We start from the raw sequence: 17,074 nt of genomic DNA, 5'->3' as shown, positions 1-17,074 counted from the left end.
ACCCCCACCATGTCTGCCAGATGGTTAAGTCCCAGTGTGAAGTTGTGTCTCCCCAACAAGACTTCCCGGTTGTGTCCGAGCACCATTTCCACATTCTTCTCCCACACGGCTCTCCTGAAGGCAGCCTCAGTCTAAGAAACGAGATCAAACACAGGTTCAGATCCAGCATAAGAATATGTCTAATATGATGCATCGGTCCAACCACCTGGTTCTGGTAGACCTTGGCATGCTGGAGGGTCCACCTGTACCACGCCTCGTCAAAAAGGGTCGAGTGGATGGGAATCAGCGGCCCCAAAAGCAGCACTGCGCATAAGATGTACATCCTGCAAAAGTGTAGTTGGTGTTGTACTTTTTCTATCATTGCATTTGTGCGTTTATTTATTTCCATCATATCTTCAGCATTGCCATTTTGAATTGGGCACGCAATGACACACATTGTCCAAATCTAATGAGATAATGAAGATAATAACAATTTAATCAAGCTGCAGCCTACACAACCACAATTATATATATTGTGCTCAGTTAAAACGACGATAACATAAGCTAAGCTTAGTTTCAATAAAAATAAAAAGTACAAATAGTAATGGAAATGTAAACAACGATGACGTCGTTTTTTTTTTTAAGCTCACAATATTTGGATGCTAAAATGGAGAACTGCGCTGCATCATACTGACATTCGTCATTTGGTTACCTTTATTAGAGTCCGCTTCTCGTGTTTTGTCTTGTCACAGAACCCAACACAAGATGTCTGTTCCCACACTCAAGCTCATGCCTCATTGCCTCTTGTCTTTTCTTTTCTTTTCAATTTTCCAGCATATGGTCGCCACTCTGACCCGTCATGTGAATCTCATTTACAAGCACTCCAAAATAGAATGCGGGGGTGGAAGTGACAAAGAGGAGAAACTACTATGTTAAACGTTGGGTCGCATGGGGGGCACTAGTGGTTAGAAAGTCTGCCTCACAGTCAAGAGTTCTGGGTTGGAATCTCATGTCTGGAGTTCGCAGGTTTTCCTTGTGCTTGCCTGTATTTTTTTTTTCTCGGTTCATTCTAAAAACAAAGACTCCAAAAAGAAGACCTTACTAGGGTGCTTTACTGCTTACTAATGACAATGAAGGCATGGTTACGCAACGACTGCCGGTGGATTCAGGGCCACGCCTCCCGAACCAAATCCGGCCGGGTCCCCCGGAAGTAGCAGATGGCCGAGTTGCTGACTCAGCGCCGACTCTGCGATGGCATTCACACATCATTAGGTACACCTGCATCGTCTCATCTTTGATGCACTTATGTAATGTAGTTTGTTATTATTATATAATACACAAATGATAATGCATACAAAAATGTATACTATTCACAGGAGAGCAATGTTGAATTGAGGTGATGAGCTTCATTTTGTCAGGCGTTAACAGTGTCGACGGTATTTGAAAAAAAAAAATGCTGCCATCTTGTGGCAATTTCAAACTTTACATTTTTCGCAGTTCATGTTATAAACAATTCTGACATGCAACCTCTGCTTTATGAGCCCATATGCAACCCGCCATATTGTTTGATCCGGCCTTCTGTGCCATTTTAACTCATTCGCTGCCATTGACGGCTTAATATTTTATATAATAAATATTTTAAACTTTTTCTAGAAAAAAGTTTGTATTGTACATTTAGAACGGATATAAAATTTGAGGGTTAACTATTGAAGTCATGTGATTAACTACAATTAAAAAATGTAATTGCCTGACGACCTCATTTTTAATAATCTTTTCTTTTTTTAAATAATCTTTTTTCAAAAAGGCGATTATTATTATTTTTTTATTGTTATTAATCGCATGACTTCAATAGTTAACACATTATTAATCACACATTTTATATCTGGTCTAAATGTACAATATCCCCCCCCCCCCCTAGGTTTTCATACTCTTGTTAACAAAAGTGGGAAAAAATGTTAAACTAATAGAAATAGTTCAAATGAATTTTTGACGTCTATAGCCGTCAATGGCAGTAAATGAGTTCATGTCAAATATCTTCCACAAAAAGTCCCGAAATGCTCATAATTTGGCTGACCCGCGCCTGCCTCCGCACATCCAACCTTGGACCGAGGCCACCAGGCAGTACATATAATCTCTCAGTTTCTCCTCCTCCATCGTTGTTGCTGCTGCCGCGAGGATGCCGCTTCATTTCCTTGCGGTTTCCTAAAAGGGCAGAAGGTGATTTTCACTTGAATTTCCTTTCATATTTGTTGCGTTTGTAAAGACAGCCTCATCTGAAAATGTCCTTTTTTTTCCCCCCCTTCTCCTTAGCGACAACATGGAGATGGCGTAATCATAGTGACAGGGCATCTGCACTCAAGCACCGGTGAGTCGCAATATCTTATCTTCATGTGCTTTTTCCTTGAGAATATTGCAGCGCACCTGAAGACTGTTTCGGCGAGCGGGTTCATGTTTGCTGAATATGCGAGTTAATTTGAGTCCTGAACGAGGAAAATATATAAATATATTTTAAAACGTGTTTCTAATACTTCTAGGTAAGGTCAAAATATTTGTCATAAATATTGCAGTAAGATTTGATCAATATATTTTAAGTTATTGCATCTTTTTATCATTTATTATTGTTTAATTTGATGTTGACATAGAGCTGTTATTCTTCCTTAGTTGCTACATTAGCAGTTCAAATGTTATAATATTTATTTTAATATTGCAATAGCATTTGATAGTTTATTTTAAAACACAATTTGAATTGTAATTATTTTATTAATTTCAGTTGGCGTCGAAGCGCAATACATGTAAGAACTGTTTTTCCATACTTTGTTACATTTGTTGACATGAGAGGCAACATTTTTGTATAATTGTAATGATATTATAGTAGTAACTGATAAATAAGTATTATTTTAAAGTCATTGTGCAGTGTGTGTTTCATTATTTTGGGAACTTATTTAATTTTATGTCGATATCAAGTAGATTATTTGCCTATGCTAGTATCTCAAATATTTATGTATAAAAAAAAGTTTTAATTCTAATTTTTTTTTTTTAATAAATTTGGGTTACCTTTGCTACCAGTCGTAGCAAAAATATTCTTTATATTATTCAATATAAAAAATACCAGCTGTCATTTTAATTAAATATATATATTTTTAATTGATTTTGATGAATTGTCAAAATCATACAGCACAGGTGTCAAACTCGAGGCCTGGGGGGCCAGATCCGACCCACCACATCATTTTATGTGGCCCGCCAAGGCAAATTCTTGGCGTCGAATTTGTGTTTCTTGCAAGAATTTTTGGTTACCAATCCCCCGTTTAAAATAAATGTAATAATATTAGATTTTTATTTTTTTTTTTTTTTTTACTTAACTCTGATTTCTAGTTGTTTTGTTGTGTAAATCCATTTATGATGTTGTTCTGACTTGTGTGCACTTTTGGTTTGGTGCAGCCTTCTCCCATGCAGGCAGACCGCCGCCACCCAGTGCGGTGGGGGGCTTTCTGCGTTGTGGCTGCCGGCTTGGCGTTGACATCACAAGCGTTGGGGTCGTGCCCTCACTCCTGCCGCTGTGACGCAGCCGCGTCTACCGCCGACTGCGCTTACGCCCGACTCGCCGCCGTGCCCCAGCGCCTCCCGCCGGATTTGTCCGGACTCAACCTGAGCCACAACGCCATTCGGATCCTGGCACCTGAGCCATTGGCGGCTTTGACGCGACTGGAAGACTTGGATTTGAGCGACAACCTCCTGGCGTACATCCACGCTGACGCCTTCCTGGGTCTGCGGAGCTTGTCGGAGCTCCGCGTGGCTCGCAACCGCCTGAAGGTGCTTCCAGTCGGCGCTTTCGCCGGCTTGTCGATGCTCCGGCTGCTGGACGTGAGCGGCAACGAGATCCTCGGCTTCCTGGATTTCACCTTCCGAGACTTGGCCGGCTTGAGCGTTCTGAAAGCGCTGCACAATGACGTTGTCTTCGTGTCCCGCCAGGCCTTCGCGGGTTTAACCGACCTGCGGCAACTCCACCTGGACGCCCGCAATCTCACCTCAGTGCCCACTGAGTCTTTTTCGCACCTCGCCGGGTTGACCGTTTTACATCTGCACCGTCTTGATTCCACCGTATTGCCAAACTATGCTTTCCTCGGCCTGGCACATCTGAAGGAACTCGCCATCTCTGATTGGCCCAGACTGGAGACGTTATCCACAAACAGCCTGGTTGGCCTCAATCTTACGTCCCTGACGATTCGAAACTGCAACCTGACCGCAGTCCCTTACCACGCTTTACATCACCTCGTCTACCTTGTGCACCTCGACTTGTCTTGGAACCCGATTGGCGACATTCAAGGCAATCAGCTCAGGGGCCTGCTCAGGCTCGAAGAGTTCCTCCTCGTTGGGGGACGGTTGCGATTCATCGAAATGACGGCGTTTTACGGTTTGGCATGTCTGCGCCTGCTCAACGTGTCGGGAAACCTCCTGAGCACCCTGGAAGAGGGCGTTTTCCAATCGCCGGGTGCCCTCCGACGTCTCGGATTGGACGGGAACCCGCTGGCCTGCGACTGCCGCCTGCTCTGGCTGGCGCGCCGACGTTCATCGCTAGACTTCGGCGAAAGCCCGCCGGCGTGCGGCGCTTTCGCTCGATGGAATTTCCTGGACTGTACCGCAGAGGAAATGGCGGAACTGCTCACGTGCCGGCCCCCTCGCATCCAACCGCGCCAACCCAACCTGGTGAGTGTGGAGCAGGGACACACGGCGGCGTTGCACTGCAATGCGGAAGGCCAGCCCGCGCCATCTGTCACCTGGCTCGACCCCAAGCGGAGAGCTTTAACGGACGCGGGTAGGATACGAACGGTCGTCAACGGCTCGCTGGAGGTCCGCTACGCGCAGCCGCTGGACGCCGGCACCTACCGTTGCGTGGCATCTAACGCGGCGGGAAACGACACGTGGCCTGTTGAGCTGCTCGTCCGAACCCTTTCCAAGAAGAAGCCCTTTCACCTCAAAAGCTGGCTCGCGGCCTTGCCTTCTTCTTCGCAGCCACCGTTCGACGTGAAGACGCTGCTGATCGCGGCGTCCATCGGCTTCCTGTCGTTTTTCAGCTCCGTCAGCCTGTGCTTTATCGCCATCTTCTTTTGGAGTAGAGGTAAAGGGCAGATAAAGCACACCGCCAACATTTCATACGTGCCCCGCAGCGCTGCCGCCAGCAATAATGGCGGCGCCGGCAACTACGCGGAGACGAGCAGGTTCACAATGAAGCTGATGTAAACAATTATGTGAATAAAGTTATTTTTTTCAAGTTGAAAGCCTAAAGTTGAGTGTTGCCATGATCATTTGACTACTCTTTTGAGGGGGGTGTACAAATAAACAACTAAAATAATTTGGTAGCACAACTGTGCACATCTAAAAAAAATGGGATTTGTGCTAATACTGACTGCAATTTTGAAATGTTCATAATTCCTTCCACCTCACCGAGGCCTCGGTTCCAGCTGAAGAAAGAGGGCCCAGAAAGCCAAATAGAAACTTGCAGTGTACACTCCAGCTCACTTATTAAATGTATGGAAATATAATAGTATAGTAAATGCTCAGTGGCCCAGGTAAAAATGGCCCGCGGGCCAAAATTTGCCCACCCTTGTTTTAGAGCAACGTTCATTCACATGCATCATTCACAGTTCATGAGACTTCAACAGCCTGCATGCATGCAAAGCAACCAGTGAGTGCTAATTGGAACACATTATGCATGTAAAAGTCAACGTTATATTCCTTAAACCAAAGTAGCTTTGGTTTGTTTTTAAATGTAATCATATGTATAATCATGCAAGCCAAAAACAAACAATTCAAATTTTCTCGACAAAGGTGAATGTAACCTCGTATTATGTACAATTTATATTTTTAATACTTATTTTATTTCAACTTTGTCTGGTAATGATTGATGTAATCACGTTCAAAATCCAATAAAGTATTTAAAAACTTTTTAAAATGTGTCTTTTTTTTTAGGCGATTGACGCGCATTCCTTGTATTCCAAAATAAAACAACTTTACGCTCATTCTTCAGCTATCACGACGGAAATACACGAGCTAAATAAGTTTTACATAGATCACTATATTTTAATACATTGTATGTTTGAAAGTTGACGTTTTCTGATAAATTGAATCATTTAAGTGGTTACTGTGTCCAATTTAATTTGGCATCACATTATTTTGAAAACAAATTATCTTTAACCGGATGTACATATGCTAACCCGGAAAAAATAACGGCTACTAGCAAATGGAAGCTAATGTTAGCCGACAGCGACAAACTATAATTGCCATTTTTGAATCATTCGCTGACTGAAAACATCTCAAAACCGTTTATTGGAATGTAGCTGTGAACCCATAGATATGAAAAGATAGTTTTACGGACTCGAGACGGTACGACATTTTTAAGAAATACATTTGACGCTAGCGCACCACGCTAATCAACACACCCGACGGATAGCTTTGGTACTTTTGTTTGCTATTAATGCAGAAAATGAGTCTTGCAATTCACCGCGAGCCCCGAAAGACTGCGGGGAATCGCATGTCCAAGTTGTTGGACGCCGAGGAAGAAGATGAGTTCTACAAGACCACTTACGGAGGCTTCAACGATGTAAGGTGTTATTATTGATGGTGAACTAATCATTAGAAACACATTAGAGCTGGAATATATGGCCCTAAAATAGTATTTTAAAACAAAGCTCCCTCTGTTAGTAGAAAAATGAAATCACGTGATTAAAAAACTGTTTGCTTTTTTTTTCTTTCATATTTTCATTGCAAACACGCGGTTACTCTAATTTTAGGACTTATTTAACTTCCAACCACGCCCCCATGAGGATGTTTAGTGTATCTAATGTTGGTTAGAATGAAACTAATGACAAGGGTATCTTTAATTAATGTGTGTTTTCTTGTCTAAACTTTTTTCTTTTTGGATTTTATTTTTTATCTCACCTACAAGGAATCCGGAGATGATGAGTACCACGAAGATCACTCGGACACAGAGGATGAGGTGGACAGCGATTTTGACATCGACGAGGGGGACGAGCCGGACAGCGCCCAGGAGGACGACGCACCTCGGAGGAAGAGTCGAGTTGTTACTAAAGCGTATAAGGTGGACCAGTGGTTCTTGAACTTTTTACACCAAAAAATCATGACCAGTAAAACAACTTACTATATTTAAAAAAAAAATGGACACTGCTCCTCTTTAATGCTATCTTTTTGTGCGTCCCATACAGGAGCCCGTGAAGGTGGCCAAGCCCAAGCCCAAACCCAAAAGACCCTCGGAGGAAACAAAAAAGACAGAGAGAAAACCCAAAGCGGAACTCAAGCGTAGGATCCCGCAAGAATTTCAAGACTATGGCGGTAAAACCTCCCACCATTTCCTCGACACTTTTTCACACGTCAACAAAGAGAACATGATTCAGCGCCTTGAAAAAGCTCCTAAAACAGCTACTTGTCTCTTGTAGCCCGCAAGTCCGTGCGCCAGTCCACCAGCGAGCACACCCGCAAGACCAACCTGCGACTGCAAGAGCGCCAGGATGCCCCACGGCGCCGCAGAGGGGCTCACCGAGACCGGCCCCTCACCCAAGAGGAGCTGCTGGCCGAGGCCAAGATCACCGCTGAGCTCAACATTCGATCACTTGGTATCAACTTTTTTTTATTTTTAATATATATATGTTCAAGTGAGGAGAGGCGCTTCATTTAGTAAGGCCCATAGCCATGTCTTAAAGAAAAGTTTGGTTTGCTGCCGTCTTGTGGCAGCCATAAGCAATTAAAGAACTTTTTGAGCGGCCGGTGTCAATTACTGGCGAATCAATTATTTATCTTTTTACAATAACTTTTGACTCTCCATGTAGAAAATTACGAGCGTCTGGAAGCGGACAAGAAGAAGCAAGTCCACAAGAAGCGCCGCTTCGAGGGACCCTCCATCCGCTACCACTCCGTGCTGATGCCCCTCGTCTCGCCGGCGCTTCTCAAAGAGGAGAACGTAGACGTGGAAGGGTACGTCTGCGACGCTGACCTGGCTGATTTATTTATTTATTTATTTTTTTGCTAATCTGCTCACCGGAAGCAATTTTGTTGGAGATGCTTTGAGCGGTTAATCCCTTTTTATATCATAATATTATAAAAACAACAATATATGACTGCTTATGTAATTTGACTGCGGACATTTTTCGTTTGTTGAAATTGATTCTGGCCATTTGGGTTGAGTATTAAGTGACACATCTGCTGTGTACCCCATTTGAAATAGTCCTTAAAAATGAAATGTATTTCATATATGTAAATTTTTTATAAAGTCAGTATGGAAGTGAAACAATTTTTTTTTTTTTCCCTGAAGGTTGGACCAGGACGTCCCTACGACAGCGCCGCCGAATCCCGCCACGCCGTCCCAGCAGCCCGCCGGCGGCCTCTGCTCGCGGACCTTCATAACGTTCAGCGACGACGAGGCCTTCGAATGCGCGTTCCCGCCCAGCGCTCAGGCAAGTCCGCAGGTCCCCGTACAGGAAATCTGCCCCGTCACCCACAAGACGGCGCTGTACCGGGACCCGGTCACCGACATCCCGTACGCCAACGCCAGGGCCTTCCGCATCATCCGGGAGGCCTACCGTAAGTATGTGGCCGTTCACGGGTTCCCCAACGCCTCGGGAGGGATGACGGGACGGGACGCGGCGTCGAGAAGCGCGCGTCACAGGATGGCGGCCAAGCAGAGCGCGCTCGCCACGTAAATGGGTTTATTTGTATTTCATTATGGGAACGCGACATCCACAAAAACTGCACAATGGACGGGGGATTTATTCCGTAGGTTAATTCCTGGAACTGCAACTCCAAATTGAGTGGATTAAAGCCTTGGGACTCTTTCTGCCATTCTCGCTCTCTTTTTGTTTTGTTTACTTTCAATAGACTGCCCCTTTGTACTGTGAAAATGGGACTTTTTCAAACAAATAAAATTTGAAATAATTTATATGACAATTTTCACACTACTCTGCAGCTGTAGTTCACGTGACACATGGTGCTACTTTTCACTTCATTCAAAGCATGCAGCAACAATCCCCCCCCCCCCCCCCCCCCGTAATTTGCTACTAGTTTGCCTCACTACTGAACTAGTGTGCACTCGCACTACAGCATGGGTGTCAGGCTCATTTTTGTTTTGGGCCACATTGATGTTAGGGTTTCCCTCAGAGGGCCTTTATAACTGTATACATGTTTAATTGTCATTATTTTTATTTTCTTTAAAAATCAGAAGTCAGGGATAATACTGCAGTTCTTCAAGTTACTGTAAAAAGGTGTTTTACAATTTCTGACGGTTTTGATTTATTACATATGACAATGGTGACATTTTGGTGGATTTGAGCAAGAATCAAGGAAGTTGATGCACAAAATTTGCTTTTTTTTCGGGCCATATAAAATGATGTGGGAGTCCGGATTTGGCCCCTGGGCCTGAGTTTGACTGCTTGCACAGCAGTAGTCATAACCAAGCCCGGCTGCGAATAGCAAAAATCTTTGAAGATGGTGCCAAATCACTACTTTTCTATTTTGGGAGCTCTTCCCCTCACTTCAATATAGTTCCTTGACACCATGGTGCCACAGGATCGTACCAAAGCGCTACTTTTCTATTAGGGCTTTGCCGCCATCTTGTGGCAACTTTGAACATTTTTGAAAGAGCACAAGTTTTAAAAAAATTTTTGTCAACAAATAACTTGAAAATGTCCACCGACTGTCACCCTGATAACGAATGATGAAAATGTGATGAGGATGGATTGTTTTGTTGACATTACCAAGCCGAATGTTCCGTCGCTGGCTTGTGATGATGCAAATGAGGCGGGTGAAGGCGAGCTCGTCTTTCCTCTCAGATGATGGTGGCAATGATTGTAAAGAACTTCTCGTCACGGTGACAGAACAAAAAGAAATCCTGCGGCCAGCTTGGCTAATTGATTCGTTGTGCTGTGACAGCGCAGCGCCGGCGCAATTATCATCATCATCATCATCATCATAATCTTGCTGTGTGTTGCTGTAACATGAATTAGATGAATGGAAAACACTGCAAAGCACAAACACTTTGACTTTAAATATGAGCAGGTTTAGTACAATGTTTCCTTCAAGTTAATAACATTTGGAGTTCAACATTATTTTTGGAAAAAACTGTATGTTAATTCAAATTGCAGTCGCTATTCCAAACACGGCATCCTGATTGATAATGCGTTTGTGGAATATGAGTTAAGCAATAAAATCGACCTGTTTTTGTCCATGCCAGGGGGCGGACATTTTGTCACGTGCTGTGGACTCAAAATCAGCTCGCAAACGTCACATGACCAGACCTAGAAAACAGGTGAGCCGTGATGAATCGTTCCCTGAACCGTTTGGCACCGGGATGCCATTTTTTGAAAGCAAGTGGCAAAATGGCCGCCCCCTGAGATGGATGTAAACCGGTGGATTTTTCTGCTTTATGCATATTACACAGACGCAACATTAAGCACAATGCCATGTTTGGACTCGTGGGAACACAGAACGTATTGTTAAAAAATAAATACATTTTGACTTGCCTTTGCTTTTTTTATGTTTTAAATTTGGACATAATGCCGTAATTGGTGACATGAGAACGCAACGTGACTTCACTACTCATTTTAGCAAGCATCAAAGCATCAACTACTGTCCGTTTCCTTTTCTTTGTTTTTTTTGTTGTTATTCCTGAAAAAGAATTTGACGAGAAGACAGATCTGGTATTGATCAACCTTTTTGCGCACAAAGGAATTTTGCTGCATTCGAGGAAGGTGGGAATTATAATTTTTCTGACTTCATAGCAGGAAGTATGCACGGGGACGCCCCTTAACTTGGAAATCAAAAGAAAGGATTTATTAATTTTATTTTATTATAACATTAATTTAGTTATTCTCAAAAAGTAACTTTACGTAACCCAACATGATTTCGACTGACTGTGTTAACCACGACAACAAACAATTTATCGGAATCGGCTATCTTTGTCGTTTACGTTCGCTTCGAATGCTTTGAGGTCGGAATTGGGTGATTCCAACTGAGGATATGTCCGATTTCCCACCTTCCTTGAACGCAGCATTAGCCAATGGACTTTGACCACCATTTTGCGGACAAATACCTTTTTGGATTTGGACCATCGGTAATTAGTGGCTTTATAGGACTCTCATCAAACGACGATTATTTGGGTCTTCGGTGACGAATGACTTCACTTCAACATAGGAAATATTGTGACTAATGATAACCCCCCCCTTCTATATCAGCAGTTGTGCTTTCCCTAACGGGCCACGTGTCTATTTTCCAGTCACAAGCACAATTAATTCTATGAAATTTCACCTTCCAACCACAACACTCAGCTTTCGCCCAACCAAGTAAACACTTGGCAGAACGCTATCCCTCTCTCATTCTAGTGTGGCAGTTGCCATGGCGACGGAGTGTAGGTGGTGTACTGTGTGCTGTACTCTCTCTTCCCTTCTACCCCACCCCACCTCCCCCACCCCACCTCCTGTACAATCCTTCTAACCCACGTCAGTCTCCAGTCATTAAATGGCCACAATTGCCTTTGTGGGACTGTAATTAGATTGCCATACTTGTGCAATGATGAGAATGTCGATAAAATATGTCAAGTGACAGCCATTTAAGTTCACTTCAAGATTTGTTTGTATTGTCAATTCAAGCCTTACTTAATGCAGTCTTTTGATGTACCGGTATGTATTAGCCCTTTTTTGTGTCTCAAGGTTTTCTTTCTTTCTCCTTGTTGTCCATGCATGGACTCTCTTTTTTTCTTCTTCTTCTTCTTCTTTTATCCAGGCAAGCTATTCTTTTATCAGTTTCCATGGCGATGCGCATGAGTGAAGGCTCACGTTTGATTTAAGAAGGGGGGGAAAAAAGATAATGCACCTAACATGGACCAAGAGGCAGCTTTGATGGACTTGGTGCGAAGATTTAGCGGCGCGAGTGTTTAAAGTTGATGAAAGTAGTGGGCCGTGCTGTCCACACAGCGCGCCCTTCCACTTCTAAAAATACACCCTTGCCCATCATCCAAGTTCTTGTTCTCGTACATGTTTTATATTTATTTATTTGCAGACAAGTGATTCTGTTATCAGTTTCCATGGCGATGTGTGTGTGTGTAGAACACGGCGAGAAAAGAGAGTACGAAAAGAGACGTGTGTCACTTAGTCCTGGTCTATATTTAGGAGCGCTGTCCGACCACTGCCATTGATATCGGTGACGACTTAAAGTGGACTTGTTAGGTGCGAATAAACCCGTCAGCATTCGCTGTCATGGTCGCTACGATGATGCCGTTTACACAGAACAGCCGGGTGGGATAAGGCCACAAAATGATAGGCCGCATCAGAACAGTAACGAGCATTTAGGCGGGGTATTGTCTTTAACTGCGTGCTTTCACACAGCACGGCTGCAATCGGAGAATTTCGTGGCATCTGGTAGTCAAATTTGTTGGACAGGAGAATTAAATGGGGAGTCCATTTTCACATTATGGAATCCCTGTCATGGTTACAGTTCTGATACTACCTCTGAAGGAGGGGAAAAAAATGTGTGCCAAAGTAGACTTGGTCATTTTTTGCCATTAGTGGTACAGAGGCAGGATATCGCCCGTGTGGGATGGGTTTGAGGCCTGTGATTTACTTAACCCGTCACCCGCCCTGTTGTGTTGAAAGCAACTGTCACTTTCCAGGAAGTTGCATGTCGCACAGGTTACAGCAATGTCGGCGAGAAATGCGATAACTACCGGATCTTCTGTTACAACTGCTGCGCCAATTTTAGTGTAATTGCCTGAGGAAAATTCCGAGGTCACATTTTGTTATAGCTCTCTGTGCTAGCTCTGTGGCCTTCTGTTATCGCTCTGATATGCCAATTTAATATGTGCCGCTGATCTGTAGAAACGACAACAACATGGAATAGGGGGAAATAAAAGTCAACCCGGCAATTTTCCACTTTTCGTGATAATACTATAGAGCTGTAACAGAGGCGGAATGCTGTTGATGTGATGTTTAAGGGCAAAATGCTCTATTGGGATATATAGTGCTTAGGGGGGCTCTTATGTGCTAGTGGTATTGGTGACTACTCGAGGTTAGAAAAAAAGGGGTATTGAACAGCTTTAGCTGAAAGCAATTGTCACCATCCAGCAAGTTTTACTGTGAAAATATCTGGTCAATTGGCAGGTTGACTTTTGCCCCCCCATTTTGTACATAACAGTGGGGGGGGAAAAGCTTCTTTGACAGACTTTCCCTGTTGACATTGAACGTCAAAGTCACCATTTCCCCCTCACAAATGTAAAATAGAAAGTAGCAATAAGTGATTGTCGCATCCGTGTGGGAGATTAAACTCACTCCGGGTGTAATTTGAGCTCTATCGCACACTTCCAATCTCTTTCCAATTAAGCGGCGCGGTGGGGTTCCTCCAGCGGGAGGAGAGCACTCGCAGGGCGGACTCGCTCGCGTCTCGTAGGCGGTGCTTCCTCACTCCCCCAACCCGCTTCGCCCTAACAGTCGAGCTCACGCGCGCTATCTCCGCCCTCCAGGGAGAGGCGCATCCTTTGAGCGAGCGACTCTTCTTTCCTCCTCCTGCCGCTGTCTTTAATCGCAATCGGTCTGCGGAAGGGGACGCCGGTTCGGTACCGGACTCAGCTGGACCTCGTTGTGGATTTCCCCCTCCCCCCCCGAAGTGGTCATAAACGGAGGCGGAGCCGAACCGAGGGATAGAGCGAGAAAAATTGCCGCACAAATGTGGATGTTTACCTTTTTTGGATGCGTGCGCGGCTCATCGCTGCAAGGGGGGAAAGTGTTATTAACGCTGATCGGGAGTTCCGACTGATTCCAGGTGCCCGTGAACGCATCATGACCACAGCCAGCAAGCTCCAAAGAGAGAGTGCAACATCTCAGCTGCCCCTGATGGTCCTCACTGGAGTTGGAGGAGGAAGAAGAGAGGTGATGATGATGATGATGATGATGATGATGGTGCTTCATAGTCTGATTTGCACACACACACATTTCCTCATAAAAACACCTGACCGAGGCCTACACGCACACATTTGCAGGGGATGAGTGAGGGGTCACTCCAGGGGGACGCTCAGGTGTGATTCTCAGCAACCGCCGCCGTCGCCGTGGCAACCTGACAACCGGCCCAGTGGGTCCGCAGCCTTGGATGTAACTGAGCTGTCAACGTTTCATCACTGGGAAGCAACCCCCCATCATTTTTGGGTGAGTGCTGTACTCAAGTCAGGTAGGCAGCAAAGCATGCAAGTGGGGGTCTCCCATCTGTACACTCATTGGAGTCAGTATTTTAAGGAGGGTGGGGGTCCAAAATTGCTCAGTTTTGATTGACATTGTCATGACATATATAGCCTGTTTAGTGTTAATATACACATGCCATGCACATTTTCAGCAAAAGTGAACGAGTGCTCATTCCAGAGGGGTAAAAATGTAGCAGTGATGCTAATTTAGCGAGCCACTCAATGTATATTTGTGCTGACATGCTGCTGCTAACCTTTTAAAGAATCAAACTGCCTAAATTGCAATGCTAATAGCTAGCCCCTATCACTTTTGTACTATTACTTTTGCACTATATCGTCCTTTTTTCTTTTTTTTTTTTCTTTTTTTTTTACAAATGAAACGTTTAGTTAGCTCGTGCCCTCCTTCTGCCAATGTCATAATTGTCACTTTTGTGTTTTGTACAAATGAGATATTTACTTACCTTATGTCCTATTAGTCTCATTAGCAATATTGAATTGTGTACGATAGTGACAGTACAAAAGTACTCCATTGTACTTCAATGTGCTTTTAAGACAATTAGTTACACTGTCCCCATTCACTTGTGACAATAAACTCACATAATGACAATGATAAGTGAGAAAGCAGCTTTTGGCCTCATTGTTGCTATTATCCAATTTTGTGCAGACGTCCATTTCTGCAAAAAAGAAAGCATTGCCACAATACTACGCCCTGAATTTTACTCACAATGGGACACGGCACTATGTATTAAAGAATACTCTGATGCACTTCACCCCCATGTTTTAAAGTGACTACTTAAAATTGAAATGGAACTGCATGAAATGTTAACCGGTCACAACATCCATTTTTTTGGGCTTTGTTAGCTGGAAATTCATTTTGTCCAGTTAATACCAATATCAGGAAATGCTCTGAGTCCTCTATTCCAAGTCTTTCAAATAAAATACAAAAAATTATTACACAGAAGCTAAATGTTATTTCTGGAAAAAGTGCAATAGTGAATAGAGGACTCTCAATGACCTGTAATAATTTTTTACAATTTCATTAATTTGTTAAAAAAAAAAAAAAAAAAAAAAAAAATCTTAATTAATTTAAAAAATCCACATCAAAAGTGGTACAATTTGAGTTAACAGGCCACTTCCTGGATTTTGGACATTTTATTCTTAATATTTCTCTTGACTTCCTGCTTCGATCAGAAAAAAAGCGCAAACGTAACATGCACATGGAATTTAAAAAACAAATCCTATCAATTAATCATCGGAACAGCTTGAGTTTGAGCAGCCGCCATGGTGACATTTAGGCCATAAAAGGGCAGCCACGATACGCTGTGCTGCTTTGACCTGTGATACAGGATGATGGGAATCATGCGTTCAGCTCCAAAAACTGAGGAAAAACAAGTGCAACAACTTGAATATAAACAACTTAACTTGTGTGTGTGTGTGTGTGTGTGTGCCTTGTAGCTGCATGGACGCGTCGTCAAAGTCGTGGCTGCCGCATCAGGGTCAGTTTGGGTTGGGTGGTCAAGTGGAAGTGTGCTGTGGCGGACCCGGCGTTTTAACCCCAAGTGAGTGCGCTCAAAACCCGTCCTGCTGTACGTCGTTTCCCGTCTGTTGTGTTTCACGTTCCCTCCGCCATGGAGGTCGTATATTCGACGTGGCGTTGTTGTTGGTTCGTTTTTTTTTTTTTTTGTATATATGTATGTATGTGTATGTAAGTATCAACGGAAGGATTTTTTTTTTAAATGACGAGTTGGGAAGTTGCATTTATATTTTGGTCGAAATGCACACATAGTAATCAAAATGGAAAACTGCAAACCTGTTTTTCGTGGCGAATCCTCCAATATGATCATCAAACATTGACGGCATGTTTCGCCAAGCTGAAAAAAAAGTTTGGCAGTTTAGTGTCGCCCATCTGTCTGGGTAGCTGGGTGAATTCCATTGTAGGATTTTGTCAAAGTTGGAACCCTGAAATTGCTGCTTCATGCCAAAATGGCCGACTTCCTGGTAACTGTCAGACATTCACCCAATTTCATGTCGATGGGTGAAACTAGTGTTTTTATTTTATTTATGTATATATATTTTTTAAACTTTCTGATAATCCAATTTCATAGCAAGTGGTGAAACTGCTGTCAGGGACTTCTCAAAGTGATCATGAATTTGCAAAAATGCTTCCTAAGCGGCACAGATAATGGATGGATAGTTGTATTTTACATAAAAATGCTGTCACTATAAAAATAAAGTTGTAATATTACATGCAAAGTCACAATTTTGCAAGAATTGAGTTGTAAATATTCAACAAAAAGTCACACTTGACAAGAAAAAAAAATTCCAAGAAAGTAAAGTTTCAATATCATGCAAAAAAAATGTTTGTACAAGAATGAAATCGTAATAAAGTACTATGCGTGAGTCATTATTATTACGAGAATAAAATCATATTAACGCAATTTAATTTTTATGAGGCCAAATTGTACACAAGAAATTCCAAATTTTATGAGAATGGCTATGAGAGAATAAAATTGCAATATTACACGAAAAAGGTAACACATTTTATGAGATTATGTATGTAAAAATAAATCACAATTTTACAAGAATAAAGTTAAAATATTGAAAGTCACAGTTTTACTTGAAAAACATAATATTTCAGGGAAAAAATTGCAATTTTATTCCAATAGAAAATATATTATACAGACAAAAGACAATTTAACGTGAGTAAAGTTGTAATCTTATACGAGAAATTCTCTTTTGTTGCATTGAAGAGTATTATGACGATGGAGTTCCAAGTGTGGTTAAATTCGCTTATTTGCAAACCCACCACACTGTGTTTAAAAAAAACAAAAAAAAAACAGTAGTGTGGCAGAGAGCAAATACTGTAAT

General features: G+C 42.8%; 3 protein-coding genes across 3 annotated transcripts in view; all 3 read left to right on the top strand.

Moving 5' to 3' along the window:
- The first annotated feature begins 2,084 nt into the window (after positions 1–2,084).
- On the top strand, positions 2,085–5,777 carry LOC147157399 (leucine-rich repeat and immunoglobulin-like domain-containing nogo receptor-interacting protein 1). The gene is made up of 3 exons (XM_086062950.1): positions 2,085–2,196; positions 2,290–2,344; positions 3,418–5,777. The coding sequence occupies exon 3, from the start codon at positions 3,427–3,429 to the stop codon at positions 5,215–5,217; it is 1,791 nt and encodes a 596-aa protein (XP_085919076.1). The 5' UTR covers positions 2,085–2,196; positions 2,290–2,344; positions 3,418–3,426; the 3' UTR covers positions 5,218–5,777.
- A 431-nt stretch (positions 5,778–6,208) lies between these two features.
- Positions 6,209–10,505, top strand: LOC147157398 (vacuolar protein sorting-associated protein 72 homolog). The gene is made up of 6 exons (XM_086062822.1): positions 6,209–6,577; positions 6,923–7,075; positions 7,200–7,326; positions 7,431–7,607; positions 7,821–7,965; positions 8,303–10,505. Exons 1-6 carry the CDS (start codon positions 6,452–6,454, stop codon positions 8,688–8,690), a joined length of 1,116 nt encoding a protein of 371 aa, XP_085918948.1. The 5' UTR covers positions 6,209–6,451; the 3' UTR covers positions 8,691–10,505.
- Positions 10,506–12,654: 2,149 nt separating this feature from the next.
- LOC147157397 (ras/Rap GTPase-activating protein SynGAP-like) overlaps positions 12,655–17,074 on the top strand; it is a 28,463-nt gene continuing 24,043 nt past the window's right edge. The window contains exons 1-3 of the mRNA XM_086062544.1: positions 12,655–13,901; positions 14,012–14,174; positions 15,662–15,765. Of these exons, the coding sequence (XP_085918670.1) occupies positions 15,666–15,765 (100 nt within the window). The 5' untranslated portion in view covers positions 12,655–13,901; positions 14,012–14,174; positions 15,662–15,665. The remainder of the gene's footprint in view (positions 13,902–14,011; positions 14,175–15,661; positions 15,766–17,074) is intronic.

Source organism: Leptonotus elevatus, chromosome 19 (assembly GCF_054856555.1).
Source record: "Leptonotus elevatus isolate MCC_2025b chromosome 19, RoL_Lele_1.0, whole genome shotgun sequence".
NCBI classification, from domain to species: domain Eukaryota; kingdom Metazoa; phylum Chordata; class Actinopteri; order Syngnathiformes; family Syngnathidae; genus Leptonotus; species Leptonotus elevatus.
This window is presented reverse-complemented; position numbering and strand designations above follow the sequence as displayed.

Bases quoted from the DNA above. Each gene is read 5' to 3' on its own strand.
- LOC147157398 (XM_086062822.1), top strand. From the start codon at position 6,452: ATGCAGAAAATGAGTCTTGCAATTCACCGCGAGCCCCGAAAGACTGCG. The intron at 7,608-7,820 runs GTATCAACTTTT...CTCTCCATGTAG, and splicing joins GCTCAACATTCGATCACTTG to AAAATTACGAGCGTCTGGAA. The intron at 7,966-8,302 runs GTACGTCTGCGA...TTTTCCCTGAAG, and splicing joins GAGAACGTAGACGTGGAAGG to GTTGGACCAGGACGTCCCTA.
- LOC147157399 (XM_086062950.1), top strand. From the start codon at position 3,427: ATGCAGGCAGACCGCCGCCACCCAGTGCGGTGGGGGGCTTTCTGCGTT.